The sequence below is a fragment of the Eleutherodactylus coqui genome, chromosome 5 (assembly GCF_035609145.1).
Source record: "Eleutherodactylus coqui strain aEleCoq1 chromosome 5, aEleCoq1.hap1, whole genome shotgun sequence".
NCBI lineage: Eukaryota > Metazoa > Chordata > Amphibia > Anura > Eleutherodactylidae > Eleutherodactylus > Eleutherodactylus coqui.
This window is the reverse complement of record NC_089841.1, coordinates 246272172-246297407: the sequence shown is the minus strand read 5'-3', so window position 1 is coordinate 246297407 and position 25236 is coordinate 246272172. Positions and strand designations below refer to the sequence as shown.

General features: G+C 44.2%; 1 protein-coding gene across 2 annotated transcripts in view; it reads left to right on the top strand.

The window, feature by feature from the left end:
• Positions 1-22466, top strand: part of ECPAS (Ecm29 proteasome adaptor and scaffold) — a 93874-nt gene extending 71408 nt beyond the window's left edge. For both annotated transcript variants that reach the window (XM_066604426.1, XM_066604424.1), the window contains exons 35-49: positions 2015-2165; positions 2410-2475; positions 2810-2899; positions 3391-3457; positions 4862-4953; positions 5067-5133; positions 5427-5618; positions 8533-8747; positions 12421-12464; positions 13692-13884; positions 14705-14852; positions 15094-15199; positions 19342-19430; positions 20574-20645; positions 21655-22466. In XM_066604426.1, coding sequence (XP_066460523.1) covers positions 2015-2165; positions 2410-2475; positions 2810-2899; positions 3391-3457; positions 4862-4953; positions 5067-5133; positions 5427-5618; positions 8533-8747; positions 12421-12464; positions 13692-13884; positions 14705-14852; positions 15094-15199; positions 19342-19430; positions 20574-20645; positions 21655-21794 — 1732 coding nt within the window. In that variant the 3' untranslated portion in view covers positions 21795-22466. The remainder of the gene's footprint in view (positions 1-2014; positions 2166-2409; positions 2476-2809; positions 2900-3390; positions 3458-4861; positions 4954-5066; positions 5134-5426; positions 5619-8532; positions 8748-12420; positions 12465-13691; positions 13885-14704; positions 14853-15093; positions 15200-19341; positions 19431-20573; positions 20646-21654) is intronic.
• Positions 22467-25236: the final 2770 nt, after the last annotated feature.

Below are 25236 nucleotides of genomic sequence, written 5' to 3'. Positions count from 1 at the left end.
AACAAGCCCTCATACAGCGAAGTCGATGGATAAATGAAGGAGTTACGTTTTTTTTTTTTTTTAAGGGGGAAGGAAAAAACGAAAATAAGGGGGGCCGTGTCATGAAAGGGTTAATGAAACCAATCAAGGTTGTGTTTTAGTCCTATGTTAGTAATTCAGCTAAAAAATGGCATAGCCTGGATTAGTTCTCTGTAATGCATCCTATTGATGGCTGTCACCATGCTTCTTCCTATAACGTTATGTGACACCTGGCTCAGCGTTGAACATTCAGGTAAATGACGGGCGAACAGGAGTTTATTGTGGAACAGAAATTGTGCAGCATTTCAGCATCAGGTCTGTCCGTGTCTAAACAGGGGCCACTTCGGTATTGTTTTCCCCATCTCCTCTGTTCGCGTTGTTTTTAACAGTTAGCCTGTTAAAAGTAAATTACCTACGACGAGTGAAGTAAAAGTTAAGTAGCTACGACATGACTTAGGCCTCATGTCCACGGGGAAAATCAGGCCCACCGCGGATTCTCCATGCAGAATCCCGCAGCAGGTCCCTCCTTTCCCACGGACATGAGGCCTTAAAAAGATTTACTTACCTGTCCGAACACTGCGGATCTTCCCTCTGTCGCGGCCAGATCTTCTTTCTTCGGCCCGGCGGCTGTGCTCGGCACCCCGGCAGCCTGCCGCATGCATGCGCCGTGCACTTTTTTTTTTTTTATTAACTCCTGCTCTCCCGCGCCGGAGAGCAGGAATTCATCTGCGGGTGTGCCGCGGATCCGGACGGTTTCCACTGGCTTTAATAACTCCAACTAAAATGGAGCATGCCGCGGGTGTTTTCCCGCAGACGCAATCCGTGCCTCAAGGAAAAAATGACATCCGCAGGTATTGAACTACCTGCAGGTGTCCAATGCATCCCTATGGGGCGCGGATCACGCGTGCGGGAAAAACGCTGCAGATCTGTCCCAATACATGCGCAGTTTAGTACTTGTGGTAATAACCACAATAATCCTTATTCCATATAATCCCAATTTAGTTATTCTATGGATGTTCCTGTGTGCTGACCGAGCACATGAAGGTCATATAACCCTGTTGCTTACTGGATGCTATGGGTCACATGTCCAAGTCCTATTGAGTTTGGTCATGGATGCATTACACAAGACTACACGGTAGATTGGTATAGCCCATGGACCAGTGAGATAGCGGACCAATGCACTGATATGAGAAAGGGATTTGTATATACATGTATATTAGTAAATTGCATGATTTTCTGTTCTGTAAGCAAATAAAAACAAGAATACCCCTTTAACTAGAAGCTTTACTCGAATGCCCATCTGTACCAGGGATTTAATCCCATATGGCAGTGCCTGGTGATGGGACTCTAGTACAGAGCACACCACTGTAATGTAGTTATCTAGACAGTTATCATTCAGCTCCTTTTTTAATTTTTTTTTTTACATATTTGTTTTGTTTCCTTATGAATTGTGGAAAAGGAAAAAGTGTAACTAAGGCCCAGTGCCCACGGACGCATTTTGCTGCGGAATTCGCAGTGAGACGCCCGCTGCGAATTCCTCAGCAATGGCTGTTTATAGATATGCTAGGTTAAATGATTCTTCCCTGCCAACGAGCAGAAATCAACTGGTATTTTCTGCTCGCGGGGAAGAATCGCATCATGTTCTGTTCTGTGCGGAAAATAGCACGGACGACTTCCATTGCAGTTAATGGAAGCCGTCCGTCTCGCGATACTTCCGCAATGAACACTGCAGAAGTATTGCAGGAATCCGCGACATGTACTGCACTGCGCACGCTTGCAGGACAAGACACTTGCGCACGGATCCGGACAGATGAGTATAGGGTCTCTGGGGGGCCCCGGGTCTGATTCTGCTGCGAGATTTCGCACTCTGAATCCTACCCGGCCGTGGGCATCAGGTCTATGGCATAACGGCCTGTTTTGTATTTACTTTGTCTTCTGAAGCCCAATTACCGATCACTTAAACTGGATGCCACATGTTTATTACTCTTCTTCCTAGTATCAACACGCTGGTGAAGATCAGTAAAAGTGCTGGGGAATTATTGAAGCCTCATACCCCGAAGCTCATCCCAGCTTTGCTGGAATCGTTGAGTGTCTTAGAACCTCAGGTGCTGAATTATCTAAGTCTCAGAGCTACAGATCAGGAGAAGGTAGGTGTTACCTAATACCATCATCTGGTTCTCGATTAAACCAAGCTTGCTTTAAACGCTACTACTTCAAAAAGTTATTGGCCTACTCTTCAAGTAGGATCTGCGCTGCGGCCCTGCCAATTAAGTCCGCTTCAATTCACTCCCAAGCTCCTCTGATGCATGTCTAGTTCAGAGGTACAAGAATAAGAGATGAATGTGATCTTAAAGTCATAACTGTGGAATTGATTTGTTCTCATTTGAGCAGGCTGCAATGGACAGTGCAAGACTAAATGCTGCGAAATCCTCCCCAATGATGGAAACCATAAATATGGTAAGTCTGTTTGATGGATTATAGTCTTTGTGCTCATTATGTAATAATTATGATAAATCCAATAATAATATTTTAACCTAAAAATGACACTTTTCAAAAGAAGAAATACCTGTCGGTACTTAATAACCTGTTTGTGACTTCTGTAATCACCAAACTGCTAATTTCACATTCCATCGTCTCAGTGGATGCGCATAGAGTTCCATACATGGTTGCTCACATGTAGTGCTGTAAAGTTTCAGTTTGAAATACTACATTGCATCGCTGCTTCTTCGCAAACCAATGGAACCAAAGGTTAGTCAGGCCTGGTTACTGAGAGATTGCTTTCTTCTTACAGTGTATTCAGCATCTGGATGTCAATGTCCTGGCTGAACTAGTACCAAAACTTTGTGAATTGATCAAGAGTGGACTGGGGTTGGGCACAAAGGTAAGAGTCCAAAAAATACAGAATCCTTTTTTTAGAATTCAGATTCTTCTTGCTGTGTGACACTTTTTCAGTAAGAAGAAGATCTTTTATCAAGATTTTAGCCTGAAGTCAGGGGGATCAGGCAGTGCCTGAGCCCCCTGACCACTGTCTTACTTAATTGGACAAGGCTCTCATGAAGTGCTTTCCCTGATCAGAGGCAGGTTATTGGCAGAATCCTAAAACAGATGTCATGTTTATGGCCAACCTTGGTGTTGTCACACTACTGACAAGGCCTTGTAGCCAAATAGAATGTTTACTAATTGACCTTTTTAAGAAGATGATTATTCCACATTCAACTGGTAATTAATTATCTGGCAAGGTCTATGTCTGGCCTCTGCCATGGCCAATGTAATACGATATCAAGCAATTCATCATGTGGCTTATTGTTTATCCTCTACCGGCTGTGTATAGCCAGCTTTACAGTATCACTCATTATGTGCTCTTTGTTAAAGGGAGGATGTGCCAGCGTAGTTGTATCTTTAGCGACACAGTGTCCTCAGGATCTGATGCCTTATTCTGGTAAGTTGTCATCTCTGTAGAAGTGCTTGAATACATTTAAATCACTATGTTCCCATGTATTCTACCATCTCCAATCTGCACGAGATCATATTTGCAGCACCATCAATTGGAGGGCTGTTTTCCTATAAATCAATATCCGACCATCTAACTGGCCTTGGCTTATATTCCCAGTCATGTTACAAGGCCGGAGTCTTTTGCTTCAGAGGCATTGTATCATCTCCCATTGGAATAGCAAATTTCCTAGAGGAGCATTGCATGCCTTTATAGGACTTTTCACACCTACCAGGCGGTTTCCACAAAAATAAAGTATACCCTTCTTGACCCATTGCATGTCTTAAACAATCACTTGAAGCCTAGAATTCTTAGAGAATTTTTAATATAAAGAAACTTAAGGCAGAATTAAAAGTATAAATTGTGCTAGAAAAAAAATATAATAGCGCAGCATATTTTGTGAAAATAGAGCAAAAACCACTTTGGTGTACGTGTACTAATGTTCACTCAAGTCATGTAAATATTCAGTCTTTTTAAAGGGAAGGTGTCATCTGAAAAAGACATGTTGTTTAAATCAAGTGTTTGTTAAACTTTTTTTTTTTTTTTAATTAATTGCAAAAAAATCCTGAAAACTTGCAGTTTTCACTCTGAACCTCATCATAGGCTGCCGCTTCCCGTTCTGTAGAGATTACTTTTCAGGAGTCATCTCATTATCACAGGCAGGATTACAATTTTGAGATGATGATTCCAATATATAAATAACGCAGGACCCTCCATTCACAATAGGGGATGTCACAGCTCACCTCCTCCCTGTACAGTGACCTCTCTGCACAGATCATGCCTAGAACACTCTCCCATTAGTCAGTGAGTCATCTTCAGACTACAGGTTCTCGTGGCCGCTGTAAGGCTGCATTCACAGGTCGCAGGAATGCTGCAGTTGTTCCGCAATGGACAAGTTTACTTTAAAGTGAACGTGATTAAAGCGAATCCTGATCCCGTGTGGAGGGGAAAATACTGTGGATTCTCTGCTGAAATGGTGCTAAATCAGCATTTAGAGATCTGTGCCTTAACACATTTCCAAAATGCTTCGAACAGCAGCTCGGCAAGATGGCAGCCCCCGCAGTCACATACAGAAAATTGTATAAAAAAATTACAATTAAAAATAGAAACTAATTAGAATAAAATGTTTCACTATCTGTTTTCATTGTTAAAAATATATATATATACGCGATACATTCTGTCTAAAACATGATAGAGAACATGAGCAGATGGCTTAGTATCTCCGTATAATAAGTACCTTTTTATATAATAACAAAATGTATCTCAAATACTACTTTTTTACCATAACAGATTACTAGGAAGTAAAGAGAAATTTTTTTTTACTAAACTTTTTTTTTTTAAATCTTTGTACAGGAAAACTGATGAGTGCTTTACTAAATGGATTGTGTGATCGTAACAGTGTAGTACAGAAGTCATATGCCTTTGCTTTGGGACATTTAGTTCGGGTAAGTTTTTTTTATTTTTAGTTATTTTAATAGACTTTATAGTTGGATTGGGTTCTTAATTTGAATCGTCTTTGTATGTTGACTATGTATATTCTGAATGTATTTATTCACAGACAGCCCGGGATACTAGCACTGAGAAACTTCTCCAGAAGTTGACTGGCTGGTACATGGAAAAGGAGGGTGAGCAACGTTCTCCCATTTCAATAGATTTGGCCATCATAGTCAATGTATTGAGTATAACATATGCAAACGCTCAACTGTCCTCAATAAAGCTGGGTTAACCACTCATGTGAAGGATAAAGGATTCCATAGGAATCCAGTGAACTTCAGTCAGACTATCACGGCTGATGTATTATGTAGTTTACGGAATATCCTTGTAGTTACTGCATGAAGCCACAGGATACGGTTTCATGTGAACTGGGCTCTGATCATTGTAACAATCTATGACCTGTTCTTCTGTGTTCTCTTTATAGAGGCGGCATATAGAACAGGATGCACTTTAACAGTTCATGCCATCAGCCGCTACAGTCCTGATGTGGTAAAGAAGCACGAGGGCATGGTGTTACCATTGGCCTTCCTTGCGATGCACGAGGTTCCAGATGATGATAAAGGAGAAAAAGAAGACTCAAACCCTTGGAGAGAAGTGTGGCAGGAAAATGTGCCCGGTATGTAAAGAGATACTTAGGAGCTAATGAGCGGAGTTTGATGTACAAAACTAAATTTACAGGGGGTCCCCATTTTTTCTGAATCCACTGTGATGTTTAGTCCTTCCAGAAGAGTACATATTTGTTAGTATGTGACCTAAGGGTCCCCCCGCCCCCCAATCTTTATTCATAGCACTGTTGGATATCCCAAATTATAGAACCATTCCAGTTTTATTTTCTGACCTTTCAGAAGGCTTGAAAGTGGAAATTCCTTAAAACAAAGATTAATACATTTTTTTGATCTTGCGTTAAAAAAAAAGTCCACAAGAATGTAATTATGAAGATACTGTAATGTTTACATTTGACTCTTTGCTAGAAGCAATCGTACAGCATACTTTTACTTCTGTAATCCACAATGCTGCTATCCCTTAACCCCTTCAGTGGCGCGCCCGGAAATTTTCCGGGACTAGCTCCACTGCCCATATGATATAGCCCCGAAGATTTCCAGGCTGTGTTTCACTATGGGACCTGCAGAGCACATTGCTATAAGCTGTAGCAGTGTGCTCTGCCTGCACAGACCCACACAGAACAGTGCAGGACTTTAAAAAAAGAAGCAGGAAGATATTACCCATCTGCCGGTAACTTCCCGCTTCGTTTTTTTTAAACTTCTGTACTGTTTTGTTTACAGGTTGCCACGGAGACATTCGGCTTGTCAGAAGCTGGCCGATGGTCCCTGTGGGAGGGAGAGCTGGTGATGGGCTGTCAGAGGATAGCCGGGCACCAGCTCTTACAGCAGACAACGGAGAAATCCTCCGATCCCTGCTGTTTAACCCTTTACATGCTGTGGTCTATGCGACCACAGCATGTAAATAGCTGTCACCATCGGACCTCCGCAATGTGATCAGGGGGTCCCAATGGGTCTCTGTGGCACCCGGAGGCTTGAATATAGCCTCCGGGTCTGCCAGCTTAGGCTATGACGCTCAGACGGAGTGTGAGCATCATAGCCTGTCTAATACCTTGCTATACCTCAGTATAGCAGAGTATTAGATTAATTTTTTTTTTAAATTATGCAAGTCCCTTAAAAAAACATTTAAAAAAGTTAAAGTAAAAAAAAAAATAGTAATAAAAATTATAAAAAAGTTAAACGACCAAAACCCCACCTTTCTCCCTTTACTTTGTAAAAAAATTAAAAACAAAATGACCCAGAGAAGGAAGTTAGTACATTATTTGACCCCTTAATAAATGCAGCGCTGAAAAACAATTTTTTAATTTATTTATTTTTTTAAACTGTGAAAAAGTAGCGAAAAAGAAAAAACATTATAATTTGGTATTGATATAATCGTACTGTCCTGTAGAATTACTTTAATATATTATTTATACTGCTCAGAGAATGCAGTGAAAAATAAAAGTAAAAAACATGCCAGAATTACAGATTTTGTTAATCTTGCCCCTAGAAAAAATGGAATAAAAAACAAGCAAAATTTTACATGTTCCTAAAAATTAGATAAATGAAGACTAAAAGTTCATCCCGCAAAAAACAAGCCCTTCTAGGGCCCTGGCAATGGAAAAAAAAAATGATACGGCTCTTAGAATGTGGCAACACAAAAGCAAACCTTTAAGAAGAAAAATGTTTTAAATGTACTAAAATAGCAAAACATAAAAAACTGTATAAACTTGGTATCGCCGGAATCGTGCTGACTCAGAGAATAATATTATCACATTATTTATTCTGCACGCTGAACGCCGGAAAAATGAAATCCAAAAAACAATTGGCAGAATTTCTTTTTTTTCCCCCACCAATCTCCCTACAAATTTTTTTACAAAAGTTATGCAATACATTATATATACCCAAAAATGATGCCATCAAAAAGTACAACTTGTCCCGCAAAAAACAAGCCCTAATATGACTGTCAGTGGAAAAATGAAAAAGTTATGATTGGCCCATTTAAAAAAACCTTACCTGGTGGGTCTGAATGGGTGGTAAGAAACCCACCACTCAAGGGGTTAAAGGGAATGTAACAGCTTGAACATTCTGTCTGAGACAGCTTGTTATAGAGCTGGAGGAGGTGAGTAGATACAAGTTATACTGAATCTTTTCCCTTAAAGCTATATATTTTATTCATTTGAACCTCTGCATATTCTGGGTTTCGGAGTCCAGTGGGCGGTCCGATCAATGATTGCCTGCCTATTTTCTGTATATACACTCATACACACCTGTGGACCGCCCATTGGACTCCTAAAGCCAGAATGTGCAGTGGTTTAAGTAATACAGGTTATACTGAATCTCTGATGCTCTATAACATATCGGCAGCTGGGACAGCATGTTCGAGCTGACAGATTCCCTTTTAAAAGGATATTCCTAGCTTGACCCATCCTGGCTCTGATGGGGATACTTCTGTGCACGAGGCAGCCAGGCAGGTCGAAAGTGGACATGTCCATAAAAGCCTAAGATGGGGATAGGAACACCCCTGTAAACTTTTAGCATAACTTTTTTTTTTCTTTTTTTTTTAGATTCTTGCTAGTTTGCCCTGAAAAAGAAATCTAGTCTGTAATTCAATGCTTCCCTTAATAGGAGAGAACAGCCCACACTTATGGAAAATATGTAGAGATGAGCGAGTAGTGCCTTAGCAGAGTATCCTCCTGCTTGTCTCTAAAGATTCGGGGGGCAGGGAGCAGCGGGAGAGAGCGGGGAGGAACGGAGGGGAGATCTCTTATCTCTTACCCCCCCCCCCCCCCCCCCGCTCCTCCCTGCCTACCGCCGCAACTCACCTGTCACCCGCGCCAGCCCCCGAATCGCTCGAGTAGTTAGCCTTAGCGAGTATACTCGCTCATCTCTAAAAATACAGTCACAGTATTGTAGTCTGACACTCTGTGTAGCAGTTTGCATTTGTTACAGCTGAAGGGACATTAAACTAATGGCTACTAACATATGCAGGAAGTATCAGTGGCGGCATCCGATTGTACATGGAAGAGTTGATAGACATTTCTCAGAAAGCTCTCCAGTCTCCGTCCTGGAAGATGAAAGCACAAGGTGCCGCCGCCATGGCTTCAATTGCAAAGCAGCAAACTGGATCGCTGGTTCCTCCACACTTGGGAATGGTGATTGGCACACTCTTGCAGGGTTTACCAGGAAGAACGTGGACTGGAAAGGTATGGACTGAATGTTAATAAGCATTACAAGCTGTAATACCCATGCCAAAGGCATATTTATTTAAATAGTTATTTTCAGTAAATGGCCACCCTGCAGCTGCCAGCCGACGGACCTCTAGCATTTAAAGGACCACTCCAACAAAAACACATTTTTCCATACCTGCGCAACTCAAAGGACTGCCTGTCGCACTCAGGCGGTCTCCTCTGTGTATTCCAGCCACTTCCATGCAGTGCAGCCCCCTGTCTGATGCTTATGAGGCACCATCTTGAGACTGAGATTTTTTTACTTTGTTTCACATCAATCCCATGATGCATCAGCACAGCATTAGTTAAGACTATATTATTCTGCCTGCTGGAGGGTGGGCAGTTTAATTATCATTACCTTTTATAGTCTTTTAAATACGCTATAGCCCCTAAATATACAATCAGGAGGATGAGTTGTGATCTCCTCTATTAGAACTGTGTGACAGGAGTCGTGTGATCACCAGCAGTAACTGTTACAGGAATACCTATATACACCTGTAAGTTGTTTCAGTGGTAGATCAATATGACAGCATCACAGAAACTGAGAATCTGACTAGAAAGGGAAGACCTAACCCCCAAGTAATAGCAAGGCAGAGGCAGCAGCATCAAAGGTGTAGAATAAAGTTTAAAATCCTTTTATTGCTTCCTTATTGAAAAAGACATGTAGTTGAAACGTTGCATTTTGCTATATGGAAGCAATAAAAGGATTTTAACCCTTTCCAATCCACTGTCTGACGTCTGAAGACATTCTGATTGAAGGCAGTACAGCTCCGATGTCTGAAGACGTCCGGCAGGCTATTCTTACTGTATATTACTGGCCGCTCTGTTGTCAGGGGCCTCTCCAGCATGTCACATACTGCAGTACTGGCTCTAGCCAGCAGATGGTGCCATTATATAATAGCAGAAAGAAAAAAAACCCTAGAAAACCCTGAATCCAAAATTGGATTGCAAAGGGTTAAACTTTATTCTACACCTTTGATGCTGCCGCCTCTGCCTTACTGTTATGGATTGACCCGGAATTGGAGGTCCATGATCCCACGGACTGGTGGCTGTGCATATATCTACCTCGCCCATTTGGGAAAGCTGTGTTTGAGTGCTGCCGGACCTCTATGTATTGGATATAACCCCCAAGTAAATCTGAGCTGGACAGATGTTGAGATCACATGACCATCTGATGAAGAGGAGGCTGGGAGATTCAAACAGAAATAAGTAACCAAGATTACACTAGCTCACTTCTATATACTGGGGGATAGCTGTATAATGAATGAATTTAACAAACAAGGCTACAACCCCTGTGAAGATGATATGACCTAAATCTACATAGAATTTTGGACCTATTTACATGAAAGTTACTATGGTGTTCACAAGTGACAAAATAGGATTTTTATTAGTATAAAATCTATTTCTCGTCTGTGTCATTGGGGAACACAGTAAGGCCTTGGGTATAGCTGCTGCCACTAGGAGGCGGACATTAGGTACAAAAAGTTAGCTCCTCCCACCAGCTATGCCCCTCCTGCAGACCTGGAGCTAAATCCGTTTCTAATTAAGCAATAGGAGAAACACAAATTGGCTTCAAATAATACAGACCATAATAAGGAAATGAGCGTACCTTGTAAGATCCAGGAAAGACTGAGGATCCTTTCTGGAAGGACAACCAGAGCCTGTGAATAATGATTATTGGGTGGATGATGTGCGCCCAATGAACAAGATGAGAAATGGATTTTATGGTAAATGACAATGCTGTGTTCTCGTTTGTCATTGGGGAACACAACAAGACCTTGGGATGTTCCAAAGCAGTTCCCAATGGCCGGTAAAAGAAGGTGAGTGCAGTCCGTATGACGACACCTGCTGATTCATGTGGCCAGGTAGGGGGTGATGCCCTTGGCTTTACAGGATATGCTGTGCGAAAAGTCAGATGGGGCAGACTAGAGAACAGCGTACCAGAACATGGAAGAACATGGGATCCCTTTAGGGTGGGAGGGGAGGCCGGCTTCCTGAAAAACATCACAGCTCTGATTTTTGAAAAAATCTATACTTGCCTATTCCTCCACAGTCTGTCTTCTTACCGCATCTTCTTCTGTTCTCCTGACTCCTCCAGTCCACCAGGTCACCTCACCTCCAGCTGGCCGAATCCTCTTCTTCCTGTTTTGGAGCGTCCATTCTCGGCAGTCTCCTTCTAGCAGGTCAAAGTACGCTACATCACTAGTGACTTAGCATTCACTGCCTAACAAGGAATGCCGGCCTATTTCCGAGACTGCGCATGCCTCGCCGCGAGTGTTTATATACTTATTGATGCGAGACTGTGCGCATTTGCAATCTCGGCGGTAGCATGGCATAGGAGTCTGCATTCCTTGCTAGGTTATGAATGCTACGTCACTAGTGACTGGGTACATTGACCTGCATGAAGGAGACTGCCGAGAATGGATGCTTCATCACAGGAAGAGATGAGGTGAACCGCGGCACTGGAGTAGCCAGAAGAAGATCAGCGAGGAGAAGAAGCAGTAAGAAGACTGATGGGGGAGGAATAGGTAAGTATTGATTTTTATTTTTTTGATTTTTTTTCTTAATGACTGAACCCATTTAAGGTCCCAAGAAAACCTGTAGGTTAAAAGGCATCTACGGTATATGAGCCATGCCTTGCAGAGGATACCTGATATCTGACCGTAATGAGAGTAGGGACAGAACCAAAGCTTTAAAAAGGCTGAAAAACAGGTAGAAAAAGGAAAGAAGCTGAAGTACAGTTTCATCTCTCCTTTGCTAGTGGCCAAAGCAAGCCAAGATTATGGTAGAATCAATGTTAAAAATGTCTTCTGTGCTTCGTCAGAGGAGAAGAGCTCACTCTCTGAGCTGGTCTGATCACATGTGGAGATGTTGTCCACTTCTGGAATATAGCAGGCAAAGAGAGATGCCATGTGGGACTCAGTCTGCCGCAGGATGCTGGACAACTGACATGACCCTGGCACCACTTGTCTTTTTTGGATTGCCTAGGTAGGCCATTACTGTAGTGTTCTTCAACTGACCTAAGCAAGAAAAGGGCACCTTGTAAATGTAGTGAATGAATGGTAGAGGGAAGACTAAAAAATGCAGGACAATAAGTGCAAGGGGGATTCTGGAGAGAACTGTACCTGAATGCTGGAAAGTATAGGCCAGACCCTCTTTGGGGAGGAAGGCAGCCTACTAGACAGTGATCCGCTAAGGGAATTAAGATGGCCAGATGGTCCAAAGTGAGTGTGAAATTTGGGGGGAGGGAAGTTTCCCTACTTACCTAGCCTAGGATATTTTCTTAAATAAGGTGCTTTAGATAGAAAAAATACAGCAGTGCGCCCCCCCCCCCCCCCCCCCGACACTCCTTCCCTTGGTGAGGAAGGGGCTCGCCCTGCAGGGGGTCTGCCTCCTACTGACACAAAGCTAAAACTGATTTAGCCCGGGGCCTGCAGAAGGGACCTAGCTGTTGGAAAGAACTAACAGTCTTGTGTGCTTGGTGTCCGCCTCCTAGTGGCAGCAGCTATACCAAAGGTCTTGCTGTGTCTTCCAATGCCATACAAGAAACTTACTGTAATGCACATAACTGTTTGTGCAGCATGTAATAAACGCGCATATATATATATATATATATATATATCTATCATATTTTTCATATAATTTGCAGGAAGAACTCCTGAAGGCTATTGGGACAGTGGTTTCCAGCTGCAGGTGAGGACTGTTCTTTCACGTTGCAGAAATCTTTAACATTGTCTGTATTTTTAAATGTACAAAAAAAAAAAAAAAGATTTAATTAAATGGAAAAAAATTCAGAACTAAATTGGTATCGTCACACTTCGTTTGTTATTCATTGACTTGTATGTTGTGAAGTGCTCCCAGAGTTCACTTCTGACAGATGACTGATGCCATACCACTGTACACTGTGCTCTTTGGCTGTTGCGATTTAATTCACAGTATTCTTTTCTGAGATGCCCGGCTACATTGGGAGGCACAACAGGTGCCAACATTTTTTTTGGCATCAGGGCAGCCCATTGGACATATTTGGCTTTTGCTCTGGTCACTCATCAATGAGAAGGGAGAAAACTGGAGATGAGCACGAGTACACTGGGCTAGGCACTTCTTTGCTACAATTTCTGGGCCAGCAATAGTGAGCCTGAACTTATTGCATATGTCATTTAGTAAGGGCAGCATATTCAATTTAAGGTTATATTCAATGGAGATATTAAATATTTTTAAGCTTACTATGGTATGAGGCCAGCAGAGAATTGGGGAGATTCCTTTTAAAAATAGGTTTTCACCCCACAAGCATTTTAATAGCATATTAGCCGTACCATTAATGTATAATCACTTAGGTCTGTGTTGCAATCCTACAAGTAGGGGTTTGTTGGCTCTTTTGAGCGATAATCGTTGCATGTAAATGCTACCATCGTTTGCTTTTCGGCCGAACAATGATTTTTAGTTCAGCATAAAATCCATAATTCGGCTAGGTATCTGATAGCAGGGACCACATGCTGTGATTTTCCACCAGTGCTGATAACATTGTTTTCAGCTGCTGTCCCGCCGGAGAACAATGGAGCCGTATGCAGATAACGGACCACCTACTGTTATCTGCATACAGGGAAGGGAATGAAGCTAATATACTAATAATAGGCATTAGTGCCCATTAGTAGTTTATGCAAAATGATCGCTCAAAACTGTTACTCAAAGTGTCTTTTGAGCGATCATCTTTGCATGTAGATGGGGCTTTAGGGTACTTTTAGACGAGCCAATTCTCATTTGTATGAGCGACTGACGTCACCACTAACTTGTTCACACTCATCTTGGAATTTAACACGTTTGTGCTGGTGCTGCCTACAGACTCCGCAAAATGGAAATTTTGGGTAGGCAAATTTACACTTTTTCCTATAGCGTACAATTCTCTTGTTTTGTGCGTTACAGTACACAGCTGAAGGATCCGGTTCCCGCACAACCAAGCATAGACGAGATTATTCAGGCAGTATTAAAAGAGTGCCGGAAAGAAAACGTCAAATACAAAATTATAGCGCTGAAGTGTGCGGCAGATGTGGTGGAGTCCACAAAGGAAGATCGCTTCCAGGAACTCGCTGACATCCTGTTTCCCTTCATTAAAAAGGTAAAGTCCATATCATTAGGATGTGATAAACCGAGTCTAAAAAGGTGTATTTGGGGTGTTGGAATCCAGTGCTTGTTTATAATACAGTCATTACGGTGGGGATATGTGCAATCGGAGAGATCCACTATGGAAGTCGTTGAGCAGGGCTGTAGGGATTTGACGGCACATTTGGGTTTAGAAAAGAGTCAAAGCCCTTGTGACTTGTGCTGTATCTATAAGATGTTAATTGGGACCAAAGCATTCAATAAAGAGAATTAATCACTGGGAGAGACCCGTTTACCTTCCAAGCGGTACCTGCTAAGTGGTCCCCATGCTACCAGATAGCTGACCAATCCGTGTTGCAGAATGCTATGAGTCCATGTAACCTCCTTCACATTCTAATATGTGAGGTGTCATGCACGTGACTTGGTCCCACTCTACATATTGGTTGTTTCCAAGTTTATTTCATGCAACCCCCTACATAGGAATTTGGAGTCCATGCCAGGGATGGGGAAGCATTCGTTGGCTTGGTTTTCCATGGCCTAAGTTAGATCTGTCCTAGTTATGAACTCCCTTCCAATGTATGTGCATTGTGTTATTACTCATTAATTAAACTGGGAGATGGAAACCTGGATATTTTATATGCAGGTGACATTTACTATCTCCGTCCTCTTATATCTCAGTGGAGATCTGATCGATTTGGCCCAATTACTACTAGGAGACTTTCCAGTTAACAAAGGAAGATAGTTTTGGTAGGAGAGGCCTGATCTCCCTTCTAGAGGGTTTCTTTCAATGAACATCTCAGGAAATGTCTTGTTTCATTCATTGTTGTTGTACTCAGGCTTCTAAGGAAACTGTAGGTGCTCGCTCCCCGAAGGAGGAGGAGGATGAAGATGAGAATGCAAAGGCAAAAGAACTGCATACAGAAACTTTAGTGTGTGCCTTCTCAACTCTAGGCAAGGCCTGGCCCAGAAGTCCTGACACACAACGTAAGTTATACCGACGGAGTCCAACATGTCCGATACAAACTGGAGCTGCATCACTGCTTCCAACCTTCTCTAAACTAGCTGGAACGTGACTTGTTCCTGTAGGCAAGGACTCTGCATGTGTCTTCATACATGAGGCCCGTGCTGTGAAAGAATACCATTATTAAGCTTTACAGCAAATACTTGAATGAAGTACATATATATTATTGTATACGCCTCACTGCGCTTTTTCATGGTATAATAGGTTGCTACCGGTTTGAAGTTTGCAAGTTAATGTGTGACCGGTTGAAGCTGAGCACATGGAAGGTTCAGCATGCCGTCCTTCAGTCCATGAACGCATATTTTCAGGGGTAAGTTTGGTCACCGTGAAACTAAATATCCGTCCTCTGAGAATGGGATATAGATCACTAATTAACAAAAAGACGGTTTACATCAGCGGCTGCCTGCAAAGCACTGTGGGTGGTGTATCGAGTCATCAATACTTTGTAGCAATCGATCATATGCACACATAACTTTTTAATCACTTTGTTTTCAATTTGGGGGTGATGGGCATGACCAAAAAGAAACTGTGCCAGAATGTGTTTTTTTTTCTCCCCTTTCCCCTTTCCCCTTTCCCCTTTCCCCTTTCCCCTTTCCCCTTTCCCCTTTCCCCTCTCCCCTCTCCCCTCTCCCCTCTCCCCTCTCCCCTCTCCCCTCTCCCCTCTCCCCTCTCCCCTCTCCCCTCTCCCCTCTCCCCTCTCCCCTCTCCCCTCTCCCCTCTCCCCTCTCCCCTCTCCCCTCTCCCCTCTCCCCTCTCCCCTCTCCCCTCTCCCCTCTCCCCTCTCCCCTCTCCCCTCTCCCCTCTCCCCTCTCCCCTCTCCCCTCTCCCCTCTCCCCTCTCCCCTCTCCCCTCTCCCCTCTCCCCTCTCCCCTCTCCCTCTCCCCTCTCCCCTCTCCCCTCTCCCCTCTCCCCTCTCCCCTCTCCCCTCTCCCCTCTCCCCTCTCCCCTCTCCCCTCTCCCCTCTCCCCTCTCCCCTCTCCCCTCTCCCCTCTCCCCTCTCCCCTCTCCCCTCTCCCCTCTCCCCTCTCCCCTCTCCCCTCTCCCCTCTCCCCTCTCCCCTCTCCCCTCTCCCCTCTCCCCTCTCCCCTCTCCCCTCTCCCCTCTCCCCTCTCCCCTCTCCCCTCTCCCCTCTCCCCTCTCCCCTCTCCCCTCTCCCCTCTCCCCTCTCCCCTCTCCCCTCTCCCCTCTCCCCTCTCCCCTCTCCCCTCTCCCCTCTCCCCTCTCCCCTCTCCCCTCTCCCCTCTCCCCTCTCCCCTCTCCCCTCTCCCCTCTCCCCTCTCCCCTCTCCCCTCTCCCCTCTCCCCTCTCCCCTCTCCCCTCTCCCCTCTCCCCTCTCCCCTCTCCCCTCTCCCCTCTCCCCTCTCCCCTCTCCCCTCTCCCCTCTCCCCTCTCCCCTCTCCCCTCTCCCCTCTCCCCTCTCCCCTCTCCCCTCTCCCCTCTCCCCTCTCCCCTCTCCCCTCTCCCCTCTCCCCTCTCCCCTCTCCCCTCTCCCCTCTCCCCTCTCCCCTCTCCCCTCTCCCCTCTCCCCTCTCCCCTCTCCCCTCTCCCCTCTCCCCTCTCCCCTCTCCCCTCTCCCCTCTCCCCTCTCCCCTCTCCCCTCTCCCCTCTCCCCTCTCCCCTCTCCCCTCTCCCCTCTCCCCTCTCCCCTCTCCCCTCTCCCCTCTCCCCTCTCCCCTCTCCCCTCTCCCCTCTCCCCTCTCCCCTCTCCCCTCTCCCCTCTCCCCTCTCCCCTCTCCCCTCTATTTTAATAGTTTGTGGTTTACTTTTTGTTTAAACCACACTGTGCTTTTAAGACTTTCAGATTTTCCTGGTGAAATTTTTTTTTTCTAGCACCTTTTAATATTTTTCAATATATAAAAAAAGTGACTTTTATGTAGAGGAAGGCTCCCACGTTGTTTTTTTTTTTCCAATTCACCTCACTTAAGTAAAAAAAAAAAAAAAGGGTTCCTTCCCGACTCCAATCCAGCAATCAGAATAATCCCGGATCACCGACCCTTCTGAAGTAATCATTGATATAACATGTAATATTGTAACACTCAAGAAAGGCGCCCAGCCCCTGTTAACCCCTTAAGTAGTAAGTGCAGTAAATATATAGCGCTTGGTCCTGGGCTTTAATCCTGGCCGATAGCAGAAATATTTTGTGGGATTAAAGCCTCTGCTCCTGCAATGAAGCAGGCCGGGTATTATTCACAGCCAAGGACCAAGAGGAGAAGCTGTTTTTAACCGCTTCTGCCTTCCCCTTTCACTCTTTAGTACATAGCGTTGAGCACTATGTAGCTTGGAAAGGAGAAGCATTACTTCCACTATGCAACCCAGCAATCATGTGACCGCCAGGTGCCCTCTGTCACAACGGAGTTGCAGGGTCCTAGCAGCCCCTGAGCAGCTCTGTTAGTGAACCACTTGGTCATGTTTTCCCCTGTAACTGGGCTCCTATGGATGCTGCTCCTATGGATGCCCCAGCTACAGTTAAAAAGTGTGAAATAAAAAAAAAATCAATGTGAATGACCTGCAGAGGTCTTATATAACGTCAAAAGGACATAGACAGTCAAAAAAAATTTTACAATGACCCGCTACCAACCAAAACAGTCGTCCTATGCACCCTGTAATCCAAACTTATAGAAAGTATATGTCAGAATGTCTGAAACAAATAGGGAACCATTCCCGTACTTTATTTTTAAAGTTAATATATTAACGCTAAAATAAACTATAGATTTAAAAAATCTTTTTTTTTCTTTTTTCTTTTAGCTTTTTAACCCCAGTATGACGAAAAAAATCGAAAAAAGTCAGTGAAAAAAGACATAAAGAAATAGCCCTATATGTCACAGAAAAAGAACGCAGCAAAAGAGAATAGGGCAGTAAAACCACCACATGGGTAAAATCCCTAAATAGTGTCTGGTCCTTTTTAGGTACAAAACAGCCTGGTCCTTAAGGGGTTAAACTCTGCCTGAGGATATGGTGATGGCAAATTCACTAGGAGTTCCATAGTCTCACTGCTCTTACAGTAAAGAACCCCCTTCTATGTTGTGTAGAAACCTTCTTTCCTCTAGACGTAGAAGGCGCCCCCTTGTTACAGTCCTGGGTATAAATAAATGATGGGAGAGATCTCTGTACTGACCCTTGAAATATCTCTACTAGAGATGAGCGAACGTACTCGTTTCGAGTACTTACGCACCCGAGTACCGCCATTTTCGAGTACTTCAGTACTCGGGTGAAAAGATTCGGGGGGCGCCGGGGGGGCGGGGAGAGGCGTGGCGGTGCGGGGGGTAGCAGCGGGGAACAGGGGGGAGCCCTCTCTCTCTCCCTCTCCCCCCCACTCCCCACTGCTACCCCCCGTGCCGCCACGCCGCCCCCGAATTTTTTCGCCCGAGTACGGAAGTACTCGGAAATCGCGGTATTCGGGCGAAAAAGGGGCGTGGCTGAGCACGTTCGCTCATCTCTAATCTCTACATAGTTATTAGATTCACCCCCTTGTTACAGTCCTGGGTATCATAGATGATGAGAGAGATCTCCTGTACTGACCCGTGATATATTTATACATAGTTATTAGAGCGCCCCCTTGTTACAGTCCTGGGTATAATAGATGATGGGGGAGATCTCTGTATTGTCCCCTGATATAGCTGTACATAGTTATTAGAGCACCTATTGTTACAGTCCTGAGTGTATATATAGATGATGGGAGAGATCTCTGTACTGACCCCTGATATATCTATACATAGCTATTAGAGTGCTCCCTTGATAGATGATGGGAGAGATCTCTGTACTGACCCCTGATATATCTATACATAGCTATTAGAGTGCCCCCTTGTTACAGTCCTGGGTATATATAGATGATGGAGAGATCTCTGTACTGACCCCTGATATATCTATACATAGCTATTAGAGTGCCCCCTTGTTACAGTCCTAGGTATAAATAGATGATGGGAGAGATCTCTGTACTGACTCCTGATATATGTATACATAGTTATTAGAGCGCCCCCTTGTTACAGTCCTGGTTATCATAGATGATGGGAGAGATCTCTGAATTTTTCCCCGGCATATTTATACATAGTTATTAGGTCGCCTTTTTTTCTAAATAAATAACCCCAATTTTGATAGCCTCTCTGGGTATTAAATCCACTGATACCATGTATTACTTTAGTTGCCCCCCTTTGTACCCACTCAAGTTCTGATATGTCCTTCCTGAGTACTGGTACCCAACACTGTCCACAATACTCCATGTGTGGTCTGACCAGTGACGTTTATAGAGGAAGAACAATGTACTAGTCATGAGCTCCTAGACCTCTTCTGATGTCCCCCATGATCCCATCTGCCTGTCACTGAACCTGTAGAAGACCGGAGAACTGTTCTATTAAATAGTATGATGTTTGTAGTCCTGTGGTATTTCATCGTGTTACTGAGAATACAACTTTGTTTATGATGGAACATTTTCAGTAACCATTTCCTATTTTTCAGCTTGCTGATCTTAGAAAAGGAGCATTCAGACATCGCAGCCCTTAAAGAAATCCTCACAGAAGCCTGTCCTGCGCTTGTACATTCTCTAGGTACTGTGATCTGTCACCATCTCTCTGCTCTCCTCTCCGAGGGCGGTAAGAGGTAGTGACCGGCACGCTGATTGTCTTATGTGAGCTTCTGACAGACATAAAATAGATCACTGCAAACTACTTCGCAGACACAAGTATCGGCACACCGAGGACTATGGGAAGTAGTCCTAAATAGTCAGAGCCGCACCAGCCTCCAGCTACTGGTTGTCAGCTGTCTCTCTATGTGACTGGAGGGTGGGTGGGGCTAGCCTGTAGCTCATGAATATCAAGGACTACTTCCTGGAGTCCTCTGTGTGTGCTATTACTGATTTTAAAATGAACCTGTCTGACAAACTACTTCACAGATACATAAGACAGACCTATCGCTGTCACTACCTTATGCTGCCCTCCAGAGGTAAGTGTGAACATACAGGTAGATCACCTTGAAGACATTGTTATAAGGGTCGCAGATAGTTTTCTCATGAGTTCCAAAATGGCTTGCACAGACAATTCTATCTGCCTCCAGCCACCACTAGAGGGAGCTTATCCAACACGGTTTCATTTTCTGTGTGCAATTTCTACTTTTATACACTGAATTTTCAAAGATTCTAAATCTACCAGCAGAATCCTTCTTTACCTATTTGTAAGTTTGACTTGTAATGTGAGACTACATAGGACGAAAAAAAAAAGAATTGAAGTCTTTGTGTGTCTCAGGAGCTTGTAGCATGCCCCCCTTCTCTGCTTAACTGTCCTCTATGTGGCTGTAAGCCTCCCCCCCACTGAAGTAACATTAAGCTCCGCCTCAATAGCTAAGCTCCACCTCTGCATCGGACTCCGCCTGAAGATGAAATGGATCAACCGGAGATGGACTCCTACCTACTCTGCAGGATTAAGACTTTGTCGGTCTGCAACATTTTCTGCAAGTCCCTGAAGCAGATAGTTTGGGCAAGATGGCACAGGTTTACTGTTCCTTCTATAGCAAATCTGCAGCCAAGTGGTTTCTGGAGGTAGAAGTTTATCATTTAACTCTGCAGTAGATGTGATTCAAAATTGGGGTCTGGGGGGTCAAAACTGGTTGCAAGGGGAAGGGGTCATCATTTTTGGACATTGGTTGCCATCTTGAGCTGCAGTATACTAATTTTCCCTTTTTTTTTTCTTTTACAGAAAATAAGAGTTATGCATCTGTAAGAGCAGAAGCTATCACTGTAGTAGAAATACTCCTTAAGAAACTTGAAGGTGAGTGAAGTAAAGCTGAGAATCAATTATGCATGTTGACTTTTTAGAGACTACAATTAAAGGGGTTCTCCCACTTCTAGCCGTTTTCAGACAACTCCGTATATAGCATAGTACCAGGTTGGTACTGCAGGCTCAATCCCTTTGAGTTGAAAGGGACTCGGCCTGCAGTACCAACCCTGGCCACTGCGCAGAGTCTCTTTCACTTTGATAGGATTCAGCCTGCAGTACCAATCTGGGCCACTGTGCTATATATGGAGTTGTCTGAAAATGGCTAGAAGTGGGAGAACCCCTTTTAAGGAAGCAGGTAGCCAATCATTTGCCTATATGTGCAAGGCCAGTGTTTTTGGTCCCTCCTCCTTTCTAAATTGCTTCCCTGCCCAACTAGCTTAGTCTTTCGTGTTGCAGTTGGGATGGCGTGTATGGACAGTTGACAGCACTGCAGCCAATCATTTTATGTGTATAGCCTGCTTTATAGTCTGAAAAGAAAATTCAGCCATTATGGCGGATTCATCCAAATATGTAATTGAAAAGAAAAATCAGAGGTGAGAGAAAAAATAAGGACATTATTCACTGAAAAGGAAGCCTGTACTGCAACACCTGATAGACTGCAGGCGGCACAATCGCTGTAGACCCTAGTAGAATGCAGTGGGCCATACGATAATTTGGAGGGGTCGCACTCCTGTATAGTGAGGCGCACCTATGTGTTGTTGGTATCTTTGGTATCCGTTCACATGTGCAGACTATGGTTGTTTGCAGTCACTCCTCCCCAATCTGGGCTGGGTTGAGAGTGGCTGCAGTATTAATTTGGAGGAGCTACTTGTTCAATGCAGACTATCGTATGGCCCACTGCATTCTACTAGGGTCCATGGCGATTGAGCCTGGCCTGCAGTCTATAAGGTGTTGCATTACTGGCTTCCTTTTCAGTGGAAATCTATAATTGGCCTTCATGTGATCCGTCTACAAGCAGAAACGAGCAGCAGTTCTTTACTTTGTATCCTTCTAATTCCAGATTCAGAACAATGGGAAAGCCTTACATTAGACAACAGAAACCTTCTCCTTACGTCTTTAGCCGCCATGGAGCTGGACAGCAGGCCAGACCTGAGAGATAAAGGATTATTGCTCAAGAAGAAGTTGGAGAACTTAAATTAATGTGTATAGAATGAAAACCCGCGCAATTAACCCCAAACCTGTTTTGTGGATTTTGAGAATTTATCCCAAGATTACACTGTAGCATGCCTCATTCCTCACCTACAATAAATATGTCCATGAAGTCTGTTCTCTGGTACATTTGCTAGGTCACACTGGTAGCTAAACGTAGGCTTAAAGGGAACCTCCCCCTGGGTTCATGCTGTCTGGATCACGGGAGCCCGTTGCCTGTGGGGGGGGGGGCCTGAAATGGGGCCTTTCAGAATAAACACACTTTGATGTTTTTTATGCAGGAACAGAGCTGCGAGTCACAGGCGGACCGCGCTGACCTCTCCTCGTAGCATTTTGACTGACAGCTCTTATACAAATGAGGAGCCGTCAATCAGCAGGGCGGGCGGAGATCCGTCGCGGTCTGCCTCATTGACTCATAGTTCCATTCCTGAGTCTAATTTCAAAGTATGTTTTAATCTGAAACACTGTATTGCGGTTACGGCCTCCCAGTGCTGGGCTCACGCATCATGAACAGTGTGGCAGGTTCACTTTAAGCAGGTTTACGTGAGCATTTTCTGGAGTCCCTCTGTACTACATCCGTATAAATTCTAAATTCTGCTTCATACTTCGAATTGGTCAATTGATTATATGTATTTTGTTATAAATAACGGTCTTTATCTCCAATTTCCTGGTAATTGTTTTTATTTCTCTGTTCACTCTTATGTAGCTTAGAAGGGTAGGGAACAAGAGGGAGCTAAATTTAAAAATCTAGGCAAAAAATTACCAAAAAATCAAAATGCTGTGGATTTACTGCAGTTTTCTTAAAACCACAGCATTTTGTGGTAACCGCAGCAATAATTAATTAAATGCTCACCCTGGACACCATTCAGGCACTAATCTGCTTTTAGTGCATATTCAGACGCTCAAGTCCCGTCCGATAGCGACATGGATGGAACCTGGACATGTGAAGAACACTTCTGAACTCAATGTCACAGCATCGCTACGAGAGAAAGTCGCTGCATGTCCTATTTTGGGCGATTACTCGTTTTTACCGTTGAAGGCTATTGGTAACACCTGGGGTTCTTTTGTTTGCGGTTTTGCTTTAAACAAAAAAAAACCATTGTGTTCACATCCAGAATCCCAATTGTACAATGCGGAGGAGCCCGAGGGTGGGGGGTACTTATAGTCCCGCTGTTGCTGCTCCAAGTTGTAGGAGTCACTGTAGAGAGGTGAACCAATGGGGAACTGTACTGGCTGAAGTCTAAGCCAGCGAGCTCCCTTATTGGGCCAGTGCTTAGTAGTCCCACCTCCAGGCGGGGCTGGTCCCTTATTACGCTGGCCTAGGACAAGACTCAGTGGAGCAGCGAGCTGCCCGGCGCTGTTAGATGTGCTTCCTCCTGCCCTATAGTTCTCTCTGGAGCTGTAGTTAGGCCAGTGCCCGGCAGTAGTACTGTGAGTCTGAAGGCATCGCTCATTGGGACCTTAAATGCATTGCATGGCTCGCGAGGTTTCCGATTGAAATTAGTGGGAAATTCTTCAGTTTTTTGTTTTTTTTTACTGTGCAAGAGGATCAGAATTTCACAGAAGTGATACAAGGTGTTTTTGCCTGAAAATTTGCCTTGCACCTGCGAGTAAAGCACATTGCTGAGTTTCTCGGGGCGATATTGCGCTCGCCTGTGGGCGGTTTGGACTGGGGGGGGGGGGGGCGGGCTTAAGCTGACAGTAATGAGACTATCCAGATCAGCCACACCAGTTGCATTAATTCAAAAGTTAGTTTACCCGAGATTAGTGCGATGCGAGATGCACAAATATGAACCCCATTCTTTTGAATGGGGTCATATACGTGTAATTTTTTTCCCCCTACCTCCACAGGGAAAAAAAATAAAATAATCACTGCATAAAGTCACCTGACAGTTTTAAGTGACAGTTTTGAGCAATCGTCTTTGCATAGTCTATAGTAGCTAAGCTACTAGAGAGCTCTGCAGGTGGAGCAGGATCACGCTGCTCTCACTCGGTGAACAATACAGCTGTCCTGAAGAAGCAAACGGCTGTATTCTCCGATTACAGCAGTCATCCTGCTCTGAACTACCAGCGGGACACAGTGTAAGAATCTTATCAGCGCTGCCCACTGTGATAACAGCCTGCACCGCTGACTAGTTCATCGCTCAATTCAAGAAAACTAGAATTGAACGACTCGTGCACAAAAACTGCATGATGTGCGTGCAGTTAGACCCAACGATTCTCACTGAAAAGACTGCTTTGAGCAAGAATGATTGGAGCTAAATGGGCCTTAGGTCTGCATCTTGAAGTTTGTCTGACTTCACATACAATTTCTTGAAGACTCGGAAACTGACAGCTCGTGTTGACTCAGGTTATTGGTAAGAACGTCCAGTTTGGCAATGAAGGAAGAGATCATACCTTTTAGCCTTAATGAAATTCATTTTGTCTCCTTGTAGCTTTGTGCTAACCTTTCGAAGCTTGTCAAATATGTGTGTGAGATAGTCAGTCAAGACGCTGTAGTTTGATTACATCACAAAGGCTTGGGTCAATCAGCCGAAGAAACTGCTACAGTGTCAAAAAGTTTGTAGAAGCGTGGTAAGCTCTTTCCTCACTTCGGTGTGGAGGAGTAGACTATCGAAATCCTCCTCATGGTCTTGACAGAGCTTGCAGAAAAGATGTTTGTTCAAAGAGTGTGCTTTTATCTTAGCATTAATTACAAAGCGCAGAGAATCATGCAATCGGTCACAAATGTTTAGCAACAAGGTGCTGCCGGTGGGTCACACAGTGGACTGCCATTATGCCAGGTCTAGATTTTAAATGGGCTATAAATCCATGCTATCGACTAATCATGGATGCAGCTTCATCTGTTGCACAAGCAGGTACATTTGTTAAAGGGATGGGGGGGGGGGGGGGGTTCCCCCTCTTGGAAAAATTCTTCCACTCTTGTATATAGAGGAGCCTTTCATGTCGGTTACATTTCTGGTCAACAGTTCCTCCACTACCTCTTCTTTCCGATTAATGAAACAAACGTAAGCTAGCAGCACTGCTTCATTATCTAACCGTTGGCTTGTTCATTTGCAGTACAAATTCTGTGCGCTGAAAAGGCATTTGTTGGCCATTAAAAGGTATATCTACAAGTTTACTTTGTTCTCTGAGAGAAATCACACAACCGCTGTACAAATACATCAGTGGAGCAACTTGGCGCTCCCTCACAGTGTCCAATATATAGAGCAACCAGCATCCTGAGTAAACAGATAAATTAGTCTGAAAGTCCAAGGAATTACCCACTTAGTCCCTTAGAGCAGGGGTCCCCAACTCCAGGCCTCAAGGACCACCAACAGGTCATGTTTTCAGGATATCTTAGGGAAAGAACACCTGTGGCAATGTCTGAGGCAGACAATTACAATCACCTGTGCAATACTGAGGAAATCCTAAAAACATGACCTGTTGGGAT